General features: G+C 41.7%; 1 protein-coding gene across 1 annotated transcript in view; it reads right to left on the reverse strand.

Annotated features, from left to right (window-relative positions):
* Nucleotides 1-20164, reverse strand: part of NKD1 (NKD inhibitor of WNT signaling pathway 1) — a 137763-nt gene that overhangs the window by 20905 nt on the left and 96694 nt on the right. Inside the window, exons 4-7 of the mRNA XM_063945325.1 lie at nucleotides 18415-18469; nucleotides 7296-7399; nucleotides 3061-3156; nucleotides 784-931 (exon numbers count right to left, since the gene is read on the reverse strand). Of these exons, the coding sequence (XP_063801395.1) occupies nucleotides 784-931; nucleotides 3061-3156; nucleotides 7296-7399; nucleotides 18415-18469 (403 nt within the window). The remainder of the gene's footprint in view (nucleotides 1-783; nucleotides 932-3060; nucleotides 3157-7295; nucleotides 7400-18414; nucleotides 18470-20164) is intronic.

A 20164-nucleotide genomic window follows, 5' to 3' on the forward strand; every position in this document is an offset into this window, starting at 1 on the left:
GGCTTGCCAATGTGCACAGCTCCTTGCTTTGCTCCCAAGTCTTTTAACCAGGCCCATAATATCTATTGTTTCAATAATAAGAACCACATTGAAGTATATTCCATCTCTATCAAATTTGAAAATTTTCCCCAACCTCCCTCCCTTTCTTCTGACTGTCCCACTCTGCCACGTTTTGAATTGGAATGAAGACTTAAGCTGTGTACACACTGGGCGATATACCATCTGTTCGAGCGATATATCGCTAGCAGATCAGTGTATGTATACATCCGATATGTCTGCGAATTAAGTTGTTTACAGACATTCGTATCATCACTGCAGCACAGCCTAGGCCCAATATATCTGCAGATATATATAGGCAAATCTGGCTTTTTGTATGGGCGGTCCGCTGACCGCCCGTACACTGGCTGCACAAACTGACTTCATAGCTGGGTGGGCATTTGTGCCCAGCTGTGATGTCAGGACAACATATCGATCGTCCGATCAATAAATGTATATGCTTATCTGATTCAGCCTCTTGGTCGGCAGATCCGGTGGCTGGCGGATATCTCAGGTAAGTATGTACCCAGCTTTAATTGCAAATTGGGACACAATGTAATGTTCTTAGTAGGTTTATTTATATCTACAATTATTCACTCATCTGTAAATTTATCAATATTCATGTGTAATGGCTACATATTACATTTCCCATGTCGGAGTTATATTTTAAAAAAAGTTTAACCCCCCCCCCCCCCCCCCCCCTCTAAAAACACACAAAAAAAAACCAAAGTATATAATTTGTAATACCTGCATGCTTAAGTAACATTGTCCTCTTCTTCAGCGTGGCATCTGGGGCCACAGATAGCTTGACCCTAAGTGTTTTACTGGAGCTAGAAGAATGATTGACTGATGCATCAAATACTTCATATATTGTATGCAGCAAACTTGTAATGTCCTGGAGAAAAACAAGATAGACGTTACTACACTGCGGGTGCTTTACACTTAACCAACAACAGCATGTACACCAACAACCGCTTAATGTCAGTAATGACCAGAAACTACTGGTAGCCATGGCTTTAACTAGGGGTGTGTGAGCGGTGCCACAGCATAGAGTGCACAATTGCTGCCCCACGTTCCTTTCTTATGGTCAGCAGGGTTCCTGGAACAGCACCTTCGTTGTGCACCTGTTTGGAGTGCCTTGCACTTTCACGATGCGGTGGCCCCGTCTCCGATGCGCAACATCATGCATTTAGGGGGTGAGTCTGGCACATGGTGCTCGAGAGCCTTGTTGTAGGGCTATTGATGGCTTCACCCACAATGCCCTTTTGCCCAGGCTGTAGTACCTGTCTAAGTACTTGATCTCATTAACAAAAGTTTGAACACTGCTGAATTAAAAGTTGTGTCTATCAGAAAGGGTGGTACTGTAGGGCAGTGGTCCTCAGGCTTTGTCCTAAAGGTACCTTAACAGTCCAGGTTTTAGATATATCCATGCTTAAGAGCAGATTATTTAATTAGTACCTCAATCAGTTTATTTATACCATCTGGGCACAGGCTTGGATATCTTTCATGCCTGGATAGTTAGGGTATCTTGAGGAACAAGCTTGTGAACCACTGCTGTAGGGATTTTTGGAAAACCACTTTATTGCCTAAAAAGAGAAGAACTTAATTATGTAAATAATAAAACTGTAAGGGTAGTTATACCCACTATGTAATTAAAAAGGTCCTGCAATTCTGAATCATTTGCTGTCAAGTAAAATATTCCATGGCATGAAAGGAATGAAGAAGCCAGCAGAAGGGGGCGATCTGGCTCTTTTAAACCTCAAACACGTCTATGAAACTTCACAAATGACATAACATTAGTTCAATTACCAGAGTCTGATTAGCCATTTTCTCTACAAAGATAATTACAGGGCAGCCTGTCAGATGCAGAAAAGGACCTTGATGGCAAAATAAATTGAACTGTCAAAGGAGGAAAACACTCTATTAGCTAATTCTCTCTAGCAGGAGTATTACAGCAATGACATTATCTTAACTCCCGCACAAAGACAGCTCCGAGCGAATCAAAGCGGTTAGAAGCGGGGTGTTTCCTACACTCACTTGGCAGGAGGGTTACCAGCATTTCATATGCAGAGATTTCCCAAAGAATACTACACAGGTCAGAGGGATTAACGTGAATGGGGCACAGTTTAGGATCAGGACCAGAACAAGCCCTGGTTGTCAGGGGGACTATGTGTCAGTCAACGTTCCATAGCAGGGTACGTCAGCACCTTGGATCATCCCCAATGACCAACAAAAATGAGGACATGACTTCACCGAAGGGGAGGCTGGAAGCAAGAAACGGGACACCCAGTAAGGACCAACTGCATCCATCTCCAGGCAGGAGGTTGCCCTTCCTAATGCACCACAAGCTGGAAACTGGGGAAACAATGGTACTGTGGCATCCGTCTGCGCCCTGGGCACCAGACTCACACCCCTCATTACAGTCCACACCATCAGCTAATTTGCTTTACTTTGCCCTTTAGCGACAGTGGAATATAAAAACCTTTATACTATTATACACAGTCGGCTCCTGTTTTGGTGCAGGATTCTGCTGTGTGACTGGACTTTGAGGGTTATTCAGGTTTGTTAGCAAACCCAAAAAGTAAGAAATTGGGCAAAACCATGTGGCAGTGCAGGTGGGGCAGATGTAACGTGCAGAGTGATTTAGATTTGGGTGGGGTGTGTTCAAACTAAAATCTAAATTGCAGTGTAGAAATAAAGCAGCCAGTATTTACCCTGTACAGAAACAATATAATAATAACCCACCCAAATCTAACTCTCTCTGCACATGTTACATCTGCCCCACTTTCAGTACATTTGCCCAAATGCTTACTTTTTGGGTTTGCTAACAAACCTGAATAAGGCCCTTTGTCACTACATATTTAAAGCTATCATATAACCAATAGACAAATTGTCCTAACATAAATATTCAAAAGAAAATCCCAAAGACTGGCACATTCTAAGTATGATTGGTAGGACATAAGTTGTTCAATCTCATTTTACGTTCTAAAGAGTATAGTTAAAAAAAACAAAAATGTACAGTACCTCTCGTGTGACTCTTCCACTGTTATCAAAATCATATAACGTGAATGTCCATTCTTGACGGTTATCTTCTTCCACCGAAACATCGCACTGAAGTTCCTAAAAAGTAAAATGTACTCATATCAAAACACAGATTTCCAAGTATTTACCAAATGTGCACCAGCTGCTACTATTCAATAAGGGCAGTCTAGCATTTTTTATATAAGTGCACCAACAAAAAATAAAGAGGGTTATATGCTACAACACATGATTAGACTAAATTCTATTAAAATAATATTGATTATAACAATGAAGTCTATGGAAATTAACAGGGGAGCTAGATTTAATTGACACAACTGTTACTGATATTGTCGTAATAGAACCCAAGGGTTACCAGTTACCAATTCTGCAAATTAGGTTTATTTCTTGTTCTATTAACTTGCAATTCTTACTCCTATTAAATCAGAGGTTGGCTGGAGTGTTAATACTATAGCTATGGGGTGGAGCGGGGGGGTGTAAAAATGCAAATCTGTGTTTTATTTTATTTTTTTTAAACGGAATGCTAGGGCAAGGATAAGGTTGTCTGTTTCCGGAAGCAAGAGGCTGTTCTCTTTGAATTTAAAGAAACAGTAAAAATATTTTTAATATCAGTACATTTTTGGAAAAGGATTTTAGAGTACATCTTACACAGGTAGATATCCAGCACATTAAACAGTATAAAGAACAGGGGTAAAATGAGGAAAGTAAAGTAGGTGGTGAGCGGAGGGCAGGGTTAGGGTTTCTTCCTCAATTGTGCAATAGTCGGGGAAAACTATTTATATGTTCTTTGTACTGGCTCCTAAAAAAATTGCTGTCTCATTTTTCAGATTCTTGAGAAAATGAACAGGCTTGTTATTGCACATCAGTAAATGTAGTTGGAAGATAACAGCCTGTGTCTGCGGACATCCTTCATCCCCTCTAATAGGTCACAATGCAAAAATGTCATGAAGCGATTTGGATGCTGAAATGGGCATTTTACTATCGACTGGCTCTCTGTTCGTCAACAGGATTAGCCCGTGCAAAAGTTTACTGTATAACAGAGTTCATAAAATATAACAGATTTGTACATGCTTTGTACATGGCAGCTTAAAATGTCACTTTATACTTATATTGGGATGTAGTATGTTATGCTGGCGGTCGGGCTCCCGGCGACTAGCATACCGGCGACGGAATCCCGACCGCTGGCATACCGACAGCGTGGCGAGCGCAAATGAGCCGCTTGCCACGCTGCGGGCATGGTGGCGTGCTACGCACGCCTCGCTATCTATTCTCCCTCCAGGGGGGTCGTGGACCTCCAAGAGGGAGAAGATCTGTCGGTATGCTGGCGGTCGGGATTCCGGCACTGGTATGCTGGTCGCCGGGAGACCGACCGCTGGCAAAGTGAAAACCACCCCTTATATTGTCGGGGGATGGTAACGGGATCCCAGGCATCCTGACGGGTAGACACCTGCTAGTTGAGTATTCTAACCCTCCCCCTCTACCCCCCTAACCCTTTCTCCCTGCAGCCTAACACTCCCTACCTGCAGCCTAACCCTCCCTACCCGCAGCCAAACCCCATCAAGAGAGGCGTATCAAGAGAGGAGGTGGCCCGTGCGCAGGATCCGTCTGGGCCCCTTCCTCTCTTGACAGCAGCGCTGTAGACTCTGGGCACTGGGGGAATCGAGTGCTGTCGCAGAGTCAAGTGCGCATGCGCAGGTCTCCAAGAAAATGGTGCAGCAGCCATGTTTTTCAGAAGATTTTCTGACTGCATGTGCAAAAAGCAGAGAGCAGATTACCCTCCTAAATATCGTTGTCTAGCCGATTATATCTCCCAGAGAGAAAATGTCTAAGGCTGCAGATTGCCACCTTGGCAAACCATGCTGCCATGCAAGCAGCACAAATGCTATTTTTTTTGCGATTTAGAATTGAACTAGGATGCGCCCCCTGCCAACCCTAAATCTGACTGAACATTCTCAGTATGGTTTCCCCAGCATAACCTAGTTTTGTAAAACTGCACCTTCTGCCTGGATATATTCCTAAATGATTATAAGTGTCTTTGATTATGATTATAAGTGTGGTTTATATTGTTATTTAATTGTGAAGACCTAGATAATTATACCAGATAATGACAAATTCATTTGATATTACAAAGTAGAGAAATATATATTATTGTGCCAGTATTGGAAAACAGGGACAGAGAGAGAGGTCCCCTAATACTGCACGCAGTTTAGAACTGTGTATAACTGTGAATGGAGTAAGGGAATGTCAGACACACGGAGTATAAGAGTCACCACATAAAACCTTTTCCTACAGAATGACCCTATACAATTCACATAGTAGACCAGTGATACTGACCTGATAACTCCTTCCTTATATTGTTCTGAATCGCGGAGAGACAGTGAATGGCTGCTTAAAATACATCAAGTTGAAACCAGCAAAGTAAACTGCTGAAAATAGCCCTGGGTTGTGTGCAGCCCAGTTACCTGCTAGATTTGCTGACTGAAATCCATTCCCTCTGGCAGTTCTAAAGAGTCTGTGTCCCCTACTGAGTTCAAAGACTCCTGACTGTAATAAGCGAGCCTGAGATATTGCAAATGGTACCAGTCTCACATTACATGGTACTAGCAAGTAGGCTATGAGAAGGTAAAGCAGGCGCGAGCGGAGGTCTGGATAGAGGTAAAGAAAAAAGCTATGCTTTATAACTATCAGGGGAACACCAAAAACATTAATGTCATGTCTGTGCTAGAATCAATACTTTCGGTCCACATAGAAAATGCCCACAACTTACTTTACAACCACGCATTGCATTTATAAGCAATTCAGAACATATTTTAATTTGTGTATTAATTGTTTCTGCTACCTTCTGGTAGAAAATAAGCCTGTGTCTAACCTACACGTACCTACTTAGGGTTCCCGCTAGGTTATTTCAGCGAGCCGCTGCGCTCTGCCCGATTTTATTTTGGGGATGGCTTGGGAGGGTTAATTTACACTGCCCAGCGGCTACCATTGCCTGCAGCCGCTGGGGGGGGGGGGGGGATCCTGCCGTGCTGACCGATCAGCAGCACAGCAATCAGTTTGGGGGGGGGGGGGGGGGGGGGGCGGAGTGCAGGGAGACAGCAGCAGCAGAGGGAAGTTTATTTTCCCTGCCGCTGCTAACACGCACTATCTGACTGGTCGCATCCTGTGCGACAAGGTCAGATAGAGCACTTGCAGGCATGGTCACATCTGATGAGACCATGCCAGGCAAGTGGTTAAAGCATGTAAGAAGGGTATGACATCAGAAACTATTTCTTTTAGTGTTAAAGAACAAGACTTGTATACCTGGTGCTGATTTATACTTGTTTTAACTGATTACCTGCAGCTCCCAGTGAAGGGGGTTACTTTTCTCGTCTTAAGTTTCCCTTCTAGTGTTATCTGGCTATTGCCATTCTACCTGTGTAGTGGTAACATGTCACTAAAGCTAACTTACTGCTTCCATTTTGTGCATTCATCACATGCACCTTCCATTCTAACCCTCTGTTCCACACTCACTGTCTACCCCTTCTGTGTCACCCCTGTCTGTCTGCCCCTCCCACTTAGAATGTAAGCTCCAATGAGCAGGGCCCTCTGCCCTGTGCTCTCCTTCTCTTTCTCCTACTCTATACGCCTTACATTGGCATCTAACTTCTGGTTGCTGCTGCTTGAGTGTTGTGACCACTGATGCAGAAATGTTTATAAACCATTTACTCGTCTTGCATTGTCCTGTAGCGTAAGTGACTGTTCTACTCATTGTTTAGGCGCTGCGGAACCCTTGTAGCCATATAAATAAAAGGATAATAATAATCACTCCGCAAAGCACAGGCAAATAGAAAGGTGTGAGAGACCATCTCTTCCAATTTATAGAAATACACCAAGATACCTGTATGGCTTTTAAAAATTACCTCTCTGGTAATAGAGAACAAAAACTTATTTTAGACAATTTCGAGGTATCCTGAAAAAACTCCCCCATTGTTCAATGAGCAATAAAATTATATTTTTAGATTTTATATTATATTTTTATATTTTCAGGATGAAGTAGCTACAGTATACTAACACTATGTAGGTGGGCTCCACTACAGACATATGGTTCTGTTGTCAATAGCAGTCTCTCCATAGACCGCCTCTTCCAAAAGTCCATACAATTACCCCGAGCTTAAAAAAATTAATGAAAACATTTTATTATAAATAATCAAAAATAATTTGAGTGAACAAAACAAACATACTTCAAATTTCAGCTGTTTCTTGGCACGCCCGTCTGTGTCTTTATCCCCTGGTTTCTTGTCCTCAAAGGTGAAGAAGCCCTCACTTTTCTCAGCAGGGAGAGCAACTAAAAAATAATAGACACCAAGATATGACAATAAGATGATTATTTTATGAGACTATGTAGAGATATTTAAAATTGCTAAGCAGTGTACACCTTGAGTAATATATATTGTTATATTTTACAGAACATGCTATAATCAGGAGCTAGGGATAGCCTGAGACGCATACAACTGTTACACTCCCAGGAGAGATGAGTGAATGCCCTACAAAACCTTGAGCCTAGTAACGTCTTTAATCTCCTTCTCCTGTCACATCCTTTAAGGACCACCATTACTCAGCATGGTAGCACTTCTTATTATGATTAAAATTAAGGTGTGCAGTCCAAGTCGCTCCCTCTTTCGTCTATATTTGTGTATATATTGTACAGATGAAGGTGAGGCTCCTTCAGTTTGGTATTATCAGCCCTCCCATTGGGTTGCAATTGAAATGCCATCTGACAGGAAGCAGGTGATCAGAATACCGACCAGAATACTGCAGCACTCCAATGATCACAATCCCAACATACCTTCCCCCAATGGCCCCATAACCCTCCCTCTTCGCAGCATACTGTAGATCTAAACCCCCCCCCCCCGCAACCTAATCCTAAAGCTCCCCCACAGCCTATACCTAACCACCATCCCCCCTTCCCCCCCCAACTTACCTCTCTGGCAGCCCAGTAGTGGATCGGTCGGGACACCGGTTGTCGGGATGCCGACATTCCGATCAGTGTCTGGATTTTGACAGCCGGAATCCCGACCTCCGGGATTGTGACTGGATCCCCTCTAATCTACCTTTAGGTAATTTCAATCAGCACCGATTTCTGCATTGATGACTACATATTGGAATGGGCTCTAATTAAAGGTAAGACCTGGATAGAATTTTATAATGTATTAGGTGTGTTAGGGACACATCCGAATAAGTTCACCTGGACGTGGTGAATGGGCCCACATTTCTGGTCAAATTTGTGCTAAACAAAGAATATTTAGACTAACAGTATTCTCAGTGCTTAGAGCGTGCACCTGCATTTGTCTTTTTCTTATATGGTACCAGAATGATCAGCATGATAGCACCTCTTATTTTGTTTAAAATTGGGGTGTGCAGTCCAAGCCTCCTGTTTTTTATCTGCTGATTACGGCAAGGACTAGTGGCATTGCAAAAAGCATTTAAAAACTGCAGCCTACCAGAATATGTCACTGGCACCTAGTGGCAGTACATCATATATATGTTATTCTCTTTCATATTTCCCATACCATATTAGCCTGAGGCCCTCATGTCTCAATCACTTTTTAACCTGAAACTGTACATTAGTCTCCATTAGGTTTAATTCAAATACAAGTTAAGGATTTCGGACAGAACATGTCAAATATGTAAATTACAGTAGAAAAGACTCTATCACAGTGGAAATGAGACTTACATTTGCAGCTTTAAATTTTACGTTTTTGCACAGTATACATTTCACACACACATAGGTGGTCATTCCGAGTTCTTCGCTCGTTGCTGTTTTTCGCAACGCAGCGATTAGGTGGAAAATGCACATGCGCATGGTACGCAGGGCATATGCGCTAAGTTATTTAACACAAAACTTAGTAGATTTGCTGGTGTTCGTGCGGCGCTTTTCAGTCGCACTGCTGATCGGTGACTGATTGACAGGAAAGGGGCGTTTCTGGGAGGTAACTGAGCGTTTTCCGGGAGTGTGCTAAAAAACGCAGGAGTGGCTGGAGAAACAGGGGAGTGGCTGGCCGAACGCAGGGCGTGTTTGTGACGTCAGACCAGGAACTAAACGGACTGAGGTGATTGCAATCTAGGAGTAGGTCTGGAGCTACTCAGAAACTGCATGAAAATTTTTAGTAGCAATTCTGCTAATCTTTCGTTCGCTATTCTGCTAAGCTAAGATACACTCCCAGAGGGTGGCGGCCTCAGGTTTGCTATGCTGCTAAAAGCAGCTAGCGAGCGAACAACTCGGAATGAGGGCCATAGTACACTTTCATTGGTCTGCACATTTACATTCTACAATAAGTATACAGTACGACAGGCAAGGCTACTGTTCTGCAGTACTTTTATGTTTTTAGTATCTTTTGGACTGTATGTAGTCTGATGTGGAGGAGTATAGGTTCCTGTAATAGAACTGCAGAAACGTACCAACGCATTTCACACAAATAAAGCTGGGCATACACTATACAATTATCCGGTAGATCATTTTCCAGATCTGGCTGGTTGGAATGAAAATCTGGTAATGGATAAGAACAAATTATTATCATCCATTTGCTCCCAAATACTGGAAAAACCTGTAATTCAGACAAATTGGCTAATACCCCTTTTACACCGCCTGAAATATCCTGGGACTTTGCACGGGAGAACACAAAACCCGGGGATTGCAGGCGGTGTAAAAGGGTCCTTCTCCAAAACCCTTGGTCCATTTTCCCGGGAATCCAACCCGGCTTGTGTGCAGGGTTGGACACGGGTAAGACCCGGGGTAGGAGGCGGTGTAAATGGGTAAGCCGGGTCATCCGACCCTGTACCCATTTACAGCATGGCAGACCTCCCGAACCGCAATGTACAGTGGGCAGTTAGGAGGCTGGGGGTCTCGTCGTACGCTGTCTATGCAGACAGCAGTGCTGTGCTAGTTGCAATGCAGTGGGTGAGGCTGGGGACACGGCACATGCTGTCTGTGCAGACAGCAGCGCAGTGTCTGGTGCCCAGAAGTGCTGGAGGCAGCACAACATCTTCCAGTCCCGATGTGCCCGGTTTCCCGACGCTTAGAGATGATGTCATCTCCAAGCGCCGGCCCAAAAGACACTGCCCCGGGTGCAGTGTAAACAGTGCCGATCCGGCACTGCGGTGTAAAAGGGGGACTGACCTGGCTTGGAACGGTGTTCCAAATGCCGTGTCAGATCCGGGATTTTGGTGTAAAAGGGGTATAAATCACGGATTTAACCAGTTTTGTATAAATGAGTTTTTGTCCGTTTTCCAGGATTGTTATTTGCTCTCGTCCATTTCCAGATTTTCATTCCAACCAGCCAGACCTGGCAGATTATCTGCCAGAAAATTGTATAGTGTATACCCATTTTAACATGCATTCATGTAAGAAAAGTGGAAGGAAATCACGGGTTTCTGATTGTCTGCTGAGATGTTAATGAAAACCTTTCCACCAAACCTATCTGGGCACAATACATGTACTAAAAAGGCAGCTTTGCATAGCAATTATTTAATAAATACCAGCTATATGAAAGCACATTTATTATTGTTCAAGTTGAAAAAACACACAAACGCATCCTCTCAAATATGCTGCTAATTTGTTATTTATTAATTAACATCTGTGGTTTATCCAAAACCTTCTATGGCTTATAAAGTGCAAAAACTCATGCCACAAAGAAGTTGCAATCTAATTGTTAGCCTGGTAAGGATGCTGGCACTCTTCCAGCAATGAAGAGGTTAACACCCCTGTTCAGACCATCTTAAACAGCACTTTGAAGTTTTTTTCTCAAGGCTCAAAATACCTTGTTGGACAGAGATCAGACGAGTATTAAACAGAATCGCTAATTAATTAAGCAAAGTTACATTTTTAAACAGTGTTTGTTGTGTTAGCCAAACACCCGTATGGAAAATCCTACCCCCCTCTACCCCTCCCTGAAAACATCAAAGTACTTTCTCCTTCACCAGCTATAAAAAGATGAGGGATCTTATCAGCTTTAGACTGGATTCTGTGTACAAATAGCAGCAAGATTCGCTTTTGATCAGTGAGGATGTGAACATTTTTTTGAGAAACAGAGGAATCCACCAACGCTGCATATTTTTTATTTTTACGTGCTAGCTTGCGACAAACAAATCTGGTGGTTAGGGATGAAGCCCTCTGTTAGGCAGTGTTCAGTCTAAAATATTATGCACCGGTCTAAGATGTTTCATTATGTTCAAATGACCCAAAAACCTAATTTTCTATATTAAAAAATAACCCCCTCTTACCCAAAAAATAATATATATATATATATATACATATATATATATATATATATACATATACATACACATAGGTACATATATGCATATATACATACATATAAGTTTTAATTTCATTTCACCACCTCCTGAACAGGTAGAAAATCCCTATTCTAAAGGTAAAAATGTTGGGAATTGGTCCAGAATCCCTGGGATGACACCCCCCCAATTGGGACGTTTTTAATTATTTTTAATTGCCCAATAATTATGTCATTTTTGAGGTGGAAAAGTGCAAAATGATGGAAATTGGGGGACAGGTATATTGGAGTGCTTCATGATTGGGACATCTGTATTTAGGCTTGCAGGTGGCAGTAATTGTTTTTATTTTGTTTGCTTTTTAAGTGGCTTAAAATTACCCAAATATATACTTATATACATTTTATGTACCCCCAATTTAAGCAGAGCATTTATTTTGCACATAACACTTGCTTTCTACCATTTTTTACCTTTTTTTTTTTTTTTTTTTTTTTTAGAAAAATGCATATAACAGCCATTTGACGCAATTTAAGTACCCCAAATACTTTTATTATGACCACTAATACGCTTCTATACTGTTATCCTATATTAGTTTGGCTTTTTTGGGAGTACAGACAAATTTCCCCATTTTCATCTAGTTTTCACTGGTTTTGCCAGCACGAATTTTCCCATGAATGCCATTTTTGCACGTTTGCAATTGGATCAGTTGTAAAACAGGAGCGCGCATTATGGCGAAAAGCCGCAATTTTTAACACTATGCAAAAAGTTTAGGTGTTTTCGCGGACAATTGAATTCTGCCCTAAGTGGCCCTTTGATTTAACAAATCAAAACTGAACATAGCATCCAGTTTGAGATGGAATATCATAGATAAATCATGGTCAGGCTATTCAGAGGGCCCCTCTATGCCCTGTGTGCACTTTCTGTGGCTACTATTGCTCACATACAGCGGGATGTACTAACCATCTATGGTACATTCCACCAAATATCGCATTGATACTAATCGTATATTCACTAACATGAGATTAGTATCACAAAGGCCAGCTCTTCTGATAAGAGCTGCCCTTTGCGATGACGGAACTTTCATATTTTGGCCCCAGGGGGCCCTCTGTCCATGGCCATGGAGGTGCTGGGAGGGATCCGACTGGATCCCTCTCATGAACAATGTGAAAAGAAGCCCATAGGTTTTTATAGGGTATAGGCCCATAGGCTTCTATAGGGTAATGACAGCAAAAGCTAGCGCTACTCACCTCACCGAAGCCCCGGTATCCAGGGCTTAGTACATATGGAAAATACAGTCAAAGTCCAAAAACGAGGTTTTGCCCGCATTTTCTCTTTGGTATATCCCGCCCATGGAGTATGCCTTTTAAAGCTCAGTAGTGAGGAAAGCAGCAGTGTCTACATGCGGTAAAGGGGACCCACCGGGCAGCCTGAATGCCAGGGAAGTAACCTTTGGAGACAAGTACTTTGGATATACCACCCACATCTGAATTCTCAATGTTGGGTGTAATAATCCTATACACTAAAGGCTTTGCATGATCTGAAGGAAACCGATCCCTTTTTTTCTTTACCAAGGAGGAAACTAGTAAGTAACTTAATACAACTGATTATTGATAAATACCAGCAAGTCAGAACACTGAGCTATACATACGTTAAAATAGTCCTTATACAAAGAAAGCAAAACTGTGACTCCCGGTGACATTTGCAAACTTTTAGGTATTATTAGAGTCTTGTTTAGTCAATGCTAAATGATTCACTTTGTTTTAGTGAAGTATGCTTATATGAAAAAGGTGTCCATTTATTAGCACATACAGAACGTAATAGTAGACCTTACATGCCATGATTTCCAGGACAACTACTCATGTCACTCTTGTGAGACTCAATTTATCATCACATGTTAGCCATTAAGGAGCATATACACTGCATCAAAAAATCACAGTCTAACCTTTCAGACAGTCCCCTGACAAGACCAGGCGCAGAGACATATTTTAAACATGACCTGACCACCCACTGGTTCCAGCCAGTTATTTCGGGCCAGACGTAATGAGACCAGTGCACTCGCTTGATATCTTGGGGTGAGCAGACAAGATTGGGAAAGTCACAGGTAATCCTCATTTATAGGCCAATGATATATGTGCATGAGTTTCACAACTAGTTATATCTTCATGTAGGGACTCACCCAGTACCCCAAGAGGGAATGATGCTGATGCTAGCTATGGTATAGCCTCAGAATGCTAAATGACACGCTGAGTGGCTTAAAGTGCCACCATGTCTAAAAATAGTAATATGTTTGTAATAAAAACTTCAATAAATATAAAATGACAGGATATTTGATGGCATTCCTCACCTCACTGTCATCCACTAATTATTTATCAGCATATTCTAAAAGGTGCCTTGCAGTCTCCTTTGAAGGGACAACTCCTGGCTGGACAAGTACTGGTCTCCAGGAACCATGTACCATGGTGAACGGTGAACAACATCTTGCTCTGTACCTTGCAGTATTGTGTAATACCCCTTTCTCACCAAAATCCCAGGTCTCACCTGGGATTTGGAACACGGTTCCAATCCAGGTCATACGCAGGACAGACCCTGTGTACACTAGGTTATTCCAGAGTCAGTGTAGTGGAACTGTTCTGCCGGCACATAGAGATCATCTCCACGCAGGGTCTCTCCCTATGCTGTAAACGGGGACCCTGGTTGGACAACCTGGGTTACCCATTTTACCCGTGTTCTACCCTGGTCGAGACCCAGGAGTGATTGCTGGGTAACAAAACGGGTTATTTTTTTGGGAGCGAATTACACTGACGGCTGACTCGACTTGACCAGGCAATAACCCTTGTTTTTGGCTTGGTGTAAAAGGGGTATAGGTTAAAAGGCTCATGTTTCATCAAAGTTTCCATTCAGTGGACCTTCACTATAGGTCTGGTGTGGCAGGTATTAGAGGAACTTTTACTCTGCTTTGTTGCATCTTATACCCCTTTTCCACTTGTAGCACGGGTCGCAGCCGGGAGCCTGACACGGCTGCGACCCGTGCTAGAGCCCCCTTCTACACTCAGCTCACCAACCCGGCATATTGCCGGGTTGGTGACGCTGCTGCTGACGCGGCAGGGGCGGCGCTGGGAAATCACATGGTCTCCCAGCGCCGCCCTTCCATACACTGTGAATGGGAGCCATGTCACATCAACACGGCTCCCGTTCACACTACACAGCTTACCGGGTTGAACGCGCGTTCAACCCGGTAAGCTACCCGGGTAGGATTCCCGGATCACTTGATCCGGGAATTTGCTGGGGAAGGGGGGGCTTTGGGGGGGGGGGGGGGCATTTCCACTAGGAAAAAACATGGTCCGTTTCCACTAGGAAAAAACATGGGTAAGGGTAAACACGCGTATTTACCCGTGTTTTTAGAAGCTAGTGGAAAAGGGGTATAAGTTTACACTACTGATTAAACATAAGTGTTATCATATTTCAAACAGGACAATCCTGTACTCATTACTCATTTACATAAATAATCACTGTATCAATTCCATATGTATGTAACATTTACTGGAATTTACTGGACTTTTGATCAATGTATAAGATCTTTTGGAATACTGGGGCAGATTTATCAAAAATTGGAGAGATAAAGTGGCAGATTTATCAATGAATGATATACTTGTTATCATTAGTTACGAATGTTAAATGGTGTTCTAGTCATTTTTCAAACGCATGACAGTCACGAGCTGATTAGCTGAAGCACCATTTAACATTCGTAATGAGTGATAACAAGAATATCGCTCACTGTTAAATCTGCCCCAAAGTACCAATCAGCTCCTAACTGTAATTTTACAGGCTGTGTTTGAGAAATTACAGTTAAGATGGATACTCACTGTGCTGACACGCCGGCGGACCCACCATAGCAGCGACAAAGTGGCCGATCCAGGGAAGAATATACACAATGTGTCGCACAGAGGTCACAGCTAGATGGGGCATCTGAATTACACCTGCTGACCGGCTCACTATATATCGGCCGATCACTCAAACGACCAATATATCGACCAGTGTGTACCCAGCATAGAGAACTGATTGTTGGTACTTTGTCTCTCTCCACTTTCTCTCCAAGCTTTGATAAATCTGACCCAGCATGAGGGCTTATTGCTAGGGACAGAACAGGGAAAGTCAGCAGTCATTTTTAAAGTATTCCAGATAACAGATGAGTGTATAAGAAGCGATTAAGTACTGGGCACAAAAGACACAGCAACCGCCTCTTTGAATGAAAATATGCTAATGCAACAGGACGCATCTTGTGTTATAAGACGCAGTATCGGATCACCTTCGCGCCGATCAGTCGCAGTATTGGCTGCTACATCTCCGCTGTCGAGGCCAGTAAATCTGTGCTGGAAGAAGCAGCCCTAGGGCACTGTGACCCGGATTGCAGTAACATCACAGCACAGGCGCACTGCGGCCTCAGTACATACACAGTCCCAAAAACATCGGTCAGTTGTGACCGAGTCAGGATTGCGTGCGGGACTGATCAGCTCCCTAATTTTGAGATGAGGTAGAGAAAATGGGAACATAGGTTCAATTGTATACATGCAAGGTATATTACTGTTACTTAGATTTGAAGCGCTGGTAACAGATTACAGCAATATACAAAATGCTTGACAAAAAAATTATTTCAAATGGTAAAAAAAATAAAAACAGCATGGAAATTTAATGTATGACTTGGATACAGCGTAAAGTACAAGCAACAATTTAACATTAAGGTAGCTTAGAGAATGCCATTTCTGTGGGTGACATAAGGTCAGGTAGTGGGCCATTCACGGAAAGTAAATGGCCATTAGGCATTTATTGTGTGTAGGCTTAAGAGATCGGCACAATAATTTCTGACATGGGAAAGTTTTTTATTATTGAAGGTATGTGTGTGCGTGCGTGTGGTCTAGACGTCCAAATGTGCAAGAATTCCATAATGAAGTGTGTACGCGTTATCTCCTTCAGGATCTCTCAGATCACATTGCTCAAACCTTCGTTACGCATACAGAGCAATGTGGACTGTTTGTAGGCCTTGTGCGAGATCTGATCAGTAGCTATATTCTGATAATATATGTGTGGTCAGAATAAAAGTAAAATAAACACACTGTAATTGGTTTTAGATGTATATTAGCGCATATGCTTTCCACATAGGCACTAATCTGGATGATCAGCACAGATATGTAAATTATATTACAGAAGTTCATGTTTGCAAAAAATATTAAAATGATCCTTTTTCAAGGTTACTTAAGCGGGTTTACAATGGGCCAGGACAGGGGCATATTAAGATAGGAAGTGGCCATGTGCAGTCACCGTCTGTGCCCCCTCCTCTTTAGCCAGCAGCGCATAGGTGAGCATTAGTAGACTGTGGCGCTGTGCCCCACTGTGCACGCGCAAGACACTGGGTAAAATGGCTCCATACCATTTTCCCAATGATTTTGCAGAGCTGCCGACGCAGGACTCTGGAGAGGAAAGGATTGATGAAATGGGTACATATTCTACGGTGAGGGCCCCACTGGACACCAGCATTCCCAACATTAAAAAACTAGGTTCCAGGTGCGTATTTTGTGATGCTGTAATTTGCACACATGCTGGCTTGTACAGGAAAGGTTGCTAGTAACTGTTAAGTTTGCACTTGCTTTACATTTCGTTTACACGTATCAAACAGACCAATCATGAGCAAAGCAACGACACTTGCCCACTAGTTTTGAAGCCACGCATTTAACGAGATTTTTAATGTTAGGTTTAAATGACACCACAATCACTTAAATTTCTCTAACAACTTCTCTATCCATACGCCCGTTTGCCATAATCTAAAAGCACCGAAGAAGCCTACAGTGGCCTATAATAGATTTAGAGGTCTATTTACTAAGCCTTTGGATGGAGATAAAGTGCATGGAGATAAAGTACCAACCAACCAGCTCCTAACTCTTTTTTCAGACACAGCCTGTGACATACCAGTTAGGAGATTATTGGCTGGTACTTTATCTGCATCCAAGGCTTAGTATATAGACCACTTAAACACTTAGAAAATTGCTAATAGTAGATGTCAGATGTTTGTGTTTGACATAAGCATTTCACTGTTTTTGCTAACATTTACTAGCACTTAAAAAACTGCAGAAGGTATTACCTTAATTGTTTGACTTACTTATCGTCTACTATATGTTACTCATGTTAATAGCCCCCCAATGCATACTTTCATACTCCCCCGTAATGGGTTGGAGGCTCCCGAATCTCAGGTGGCGTTTCTGGCCGCCCAGAAGAGTATCAAGTCTCCCGAAGCTTGCCCATGCTTACTGAAAAGCCACCAATTTAAACATTCATTTTGTTCAGCATACGGGGAAGAAAACTGAGGGCAACTAAACCAGACAACCATATAAAACATGACGTTGAGTTGCAAACGGTCAGTAAAGAGAATAGTCTGATTTATACCATATTTTATATTTTATGTTTTTCAAAGTGGGACTGAAGAAGATAAAAATAATTTATAAAAAAGAAAAAAACTACTTAGAATTTTGTTGCTAAAGACATTTTATTAATACTCGTGTTAAACCACCACCTCCTTTATGTTATATGAAAAGGCTAAAGAGACATACTGTACTTCAATAACTAAAGAGCCATACGTTATATACAGCACATACTGTTGATCAGCCAAACAGACATAAATCAACCACTTTAATAGGCAACAAAGAATAACTGAATCACAATGCCATAATTTACTCTTTATGTGCACGAAGTGCCTTACATTTAGTTTATTTCAAAGGCTCATCCAACAAACTGTTAGATAAGAAAAAACGAAAAAGAAAACGGAGCGTTATACTTTCAAAGCAAATGTATGGACAGGATTTTCTTTTTTTCATAAGCTTTATAAACAAAGCTCATCATTAACTGTTAACCACAGTTTCAAGGGAAGAGCACATTAAGATTACATTGTCAAGCTCACAAAACAATACAAACAACAAAACAATGCAGCAGATGAAACATGGGCACCAAATCTGTAGTTAAAACAACAAATAAACAAAAGGATTAGCAAAATTCTGCAACAAAGCGTTCCACAGAACTGCTTACCTTCCAGACGAAAATGTTCATCTCCGATATGTTTACAAATATCGCCTGACGGGTCCTGCCAAAACAGGAAATTATATAATATGTAAAAAAGTGATTACAATGCTTAAAAGAGCAAAACGTAGGTCAGGCATAGACACACTTTGGGTTCGATTCAATTGAACGCAAATTAAATAGCGCCATGGAGTTCCCCCTATTCAATTCAGCGTGCTGTTTAGTCTGACTAGTTGATTTCCGCTTGCACCCCTCCGTGAGTGTGAGCAGAAATCAGACACAACTAGTGCCGCAATGCAGTTTTGTGCCCTACTGCAGCGCAAGCAGCATTGCAGCGGGGCACTTATGTCGGAGAATGCTCTATCTCGCACCTAAACACCCTGTTTAAGGCGTAGGTATGAGCATTTTCCGACAAAGCAGTGCACTGAATTGAATAGCGCTGGGACCTCCTTCCAGGAACTTTTTAATTTGCGTACAATTTAATCGACCCCATTGTCGCTTTTCTTAAAAAAAAATCATGGCAACTGGGGGAAACATTTTTAAATATCAGAAACTTGTAACGACTTATGTAATAATATGGTTTGTATAGCATAGGCATGTGCAGAAATACATGGCAACTAGCCATTTACTTGCATGATGAAACTGGTAATACCAGTAAGCCGATGAAAGTTGGTTGGTTATCCTGCGTTGAAGTATATCTGTGCTAATAAAACTAATCTATGAATTAAGTCATCTGGAACTCACCAATATAATGGAAATATATCAAATACTTTACATTCATACGCCTATGTGTAAAATACCACCTCAATATGCCAATTTCAAAAAAAGAAAAATATTCCTATATAAACGATAATAATAGCACATAATAGCACTTTGGAAAAACTGATCCATGACTAAAGAGATTTTGAAAGTCAATGTGTAGTTTCTAGGAATTGGACTCATCTTACAACTGAGCTGACAGGCTACACCTGTCAGGAGCCATCTCCTCCAAGACACAACAATTTAAGTATATGCTCTCCAAGCGCAGATGCGGCAGTTCCACTGACGAGACAGAGTCCGGGTAAAAGGAACAAAGCATTTAAAGAGTTTAAATACTTTGTCATATTCCATAAAAAGTGCCTATAAGCCTACATCCAGACTTTTCTCATAGTATTTATCAAGTGCTGCGACACTTCAGATATGCTTATAAAATGCCCCTGCATTTGTTTAAACTGTATTAAAAAAAAAAAACTCTACTAAACACCTATGTCCATGTTTTCCTAACACACCTAATAAAGGCGTGGAAAATGAGCACTTTCATTTCCAGGCTTCTGTAAAGAGTGTTTGGGTGATGACGACGCTTCTGGCGTTTACTTAAAAAAAGAAGAAAAACATCTGTCAATACTATGTACTCTTAGGAGACTGAATGTTTGCAGTAAAATGAAAACAGTGAATTCTAAATCTTATATTTCTTTGAGTAGTTCTTTATGATGTCTGTAGATAGACTTAGAAGGCAAAAAATAGAGTGTAATTATGATGAGTATTATTATTTGTGTATATAAAATTATACATACACATAATTATAGGCTTACACCATAGTATATAATGAATTGAAGTAGTTATGCTCTACATTTGGAAATCTGCTCAGTCAATATAGGCAGATGTGTGGTTTATATTGTATTATAGATAAACATTGCTTATGATGAGTATTTCCGCCAATCATTATAGTTATGAGTCTTATGATTGATCATAGTAACATAAAAAAAATTATTGGAAATAG

The sequence above is a fragment of the Pseudophryne corroboree genome, chromosome 11 (assembly GCF_028390025.1).
Source record: "Pseudophryne corroboree isolate aPseCor3 chromosome 11, aPseCor3.hap2, whole genome shotgun sequence".
Lineage (NCBI taxonomy): Eukaryota > Metazoa > Chordata > Amphibia > Anura > Myobatrachidae > Pseudophryne > Pseudophryne corroboree.